The 658-nt window shown below is 24.3% G+C and overlaps 1 protein-coding gene across 1 annotated transcript in view; it reads right to left on the bottom strand.

Moving 5' to 3' along the window:
- Positions 1-572: 572 nt before the first annotated feature.
- Positions 573-658, bottom strand: part of LOC119666457 (zinc carboxypeptidase A 1-like) — a 940-nt gene continuing 854 nt past the window's right edge. The window contains exon 3 of the mRNA XM_038075734.1: positions 573-584. Within this exon, the coding sequence (XP_037931662.1) occupies positions 573-584 (12 nt within the window). The remainder of the gene's footprint in view (positions 585-658) is intronic.

The following is a 658-nucleotide window of genomic DNA, read 5'->3' as shown; positions in this document are numbered from 1 at the left end:
GATAAAAGAAATTGAAACTTTATTTTATAAAAATAAATAAATAAAAATATTTTTCTATACTTTATTAAATATTTTTAATAAAATAAAATATAAAACAAAAATTAATTAAATAAAATTTTTGATCAGCAAAAGCATTTAACTGTGATTAAAAATTTTTCATACATCAGTCGCGCTTAATTACAATCAAAACAGAAATTAATTTTTAAGTGTTTAAGTTTATAAATACTAATATTTTTATGCTTTTTTTATAAGTGAAAAAAAATAATAAAATATAAAATGTTTAATTTAAATATACCAATGTTTGGCATCGAGGGCACAGGTTTGTGTAACACACCCAAAACACCCGAAATTGTCAATTCGTTAATTGCCATGACAAATCCCATGGATAATTACAACTTCTCAGCTGATACGTCAATTGTGAATGCTGCCTCAACACCAGGAAGTTTATCATCCATTGGAACGGTGCGAAATTTTAATGGCTCCGGCCCAAATGCACAGGTGTGTAACAATTAAATACAGGGTATTATTTAAATATATATGCGCGTAAATAAATTAAATTAATTTACAGAATGTCAAGCAATGAACTTTACAATTTAATTATATTTTACTATTTGTGTTTTTTGTTTTTTGTGTTTTTTTTTGTAAGAAAATTAAACAG

This window comes from Teleopsis dalmanni, chromosome 1 (assembly GCF_002237135.1).
Source record: "Teleopsis dalmanni isolate 2A chromosome 1, ASM223713v2, whole genome shotgun sequence".
Classification (NCBI taxonomy): domain Eukaryota; kingdom Metazoa; phylum Arthropoda; class Insecta; order Diptera; family Diopsidae; genus Teleopsis; species Teleopsis dalmanni.
Note: the sequence above shows the minus strand (reverse complement) of the source record. Positions and strands in the feature narration are given on the sequence as shown.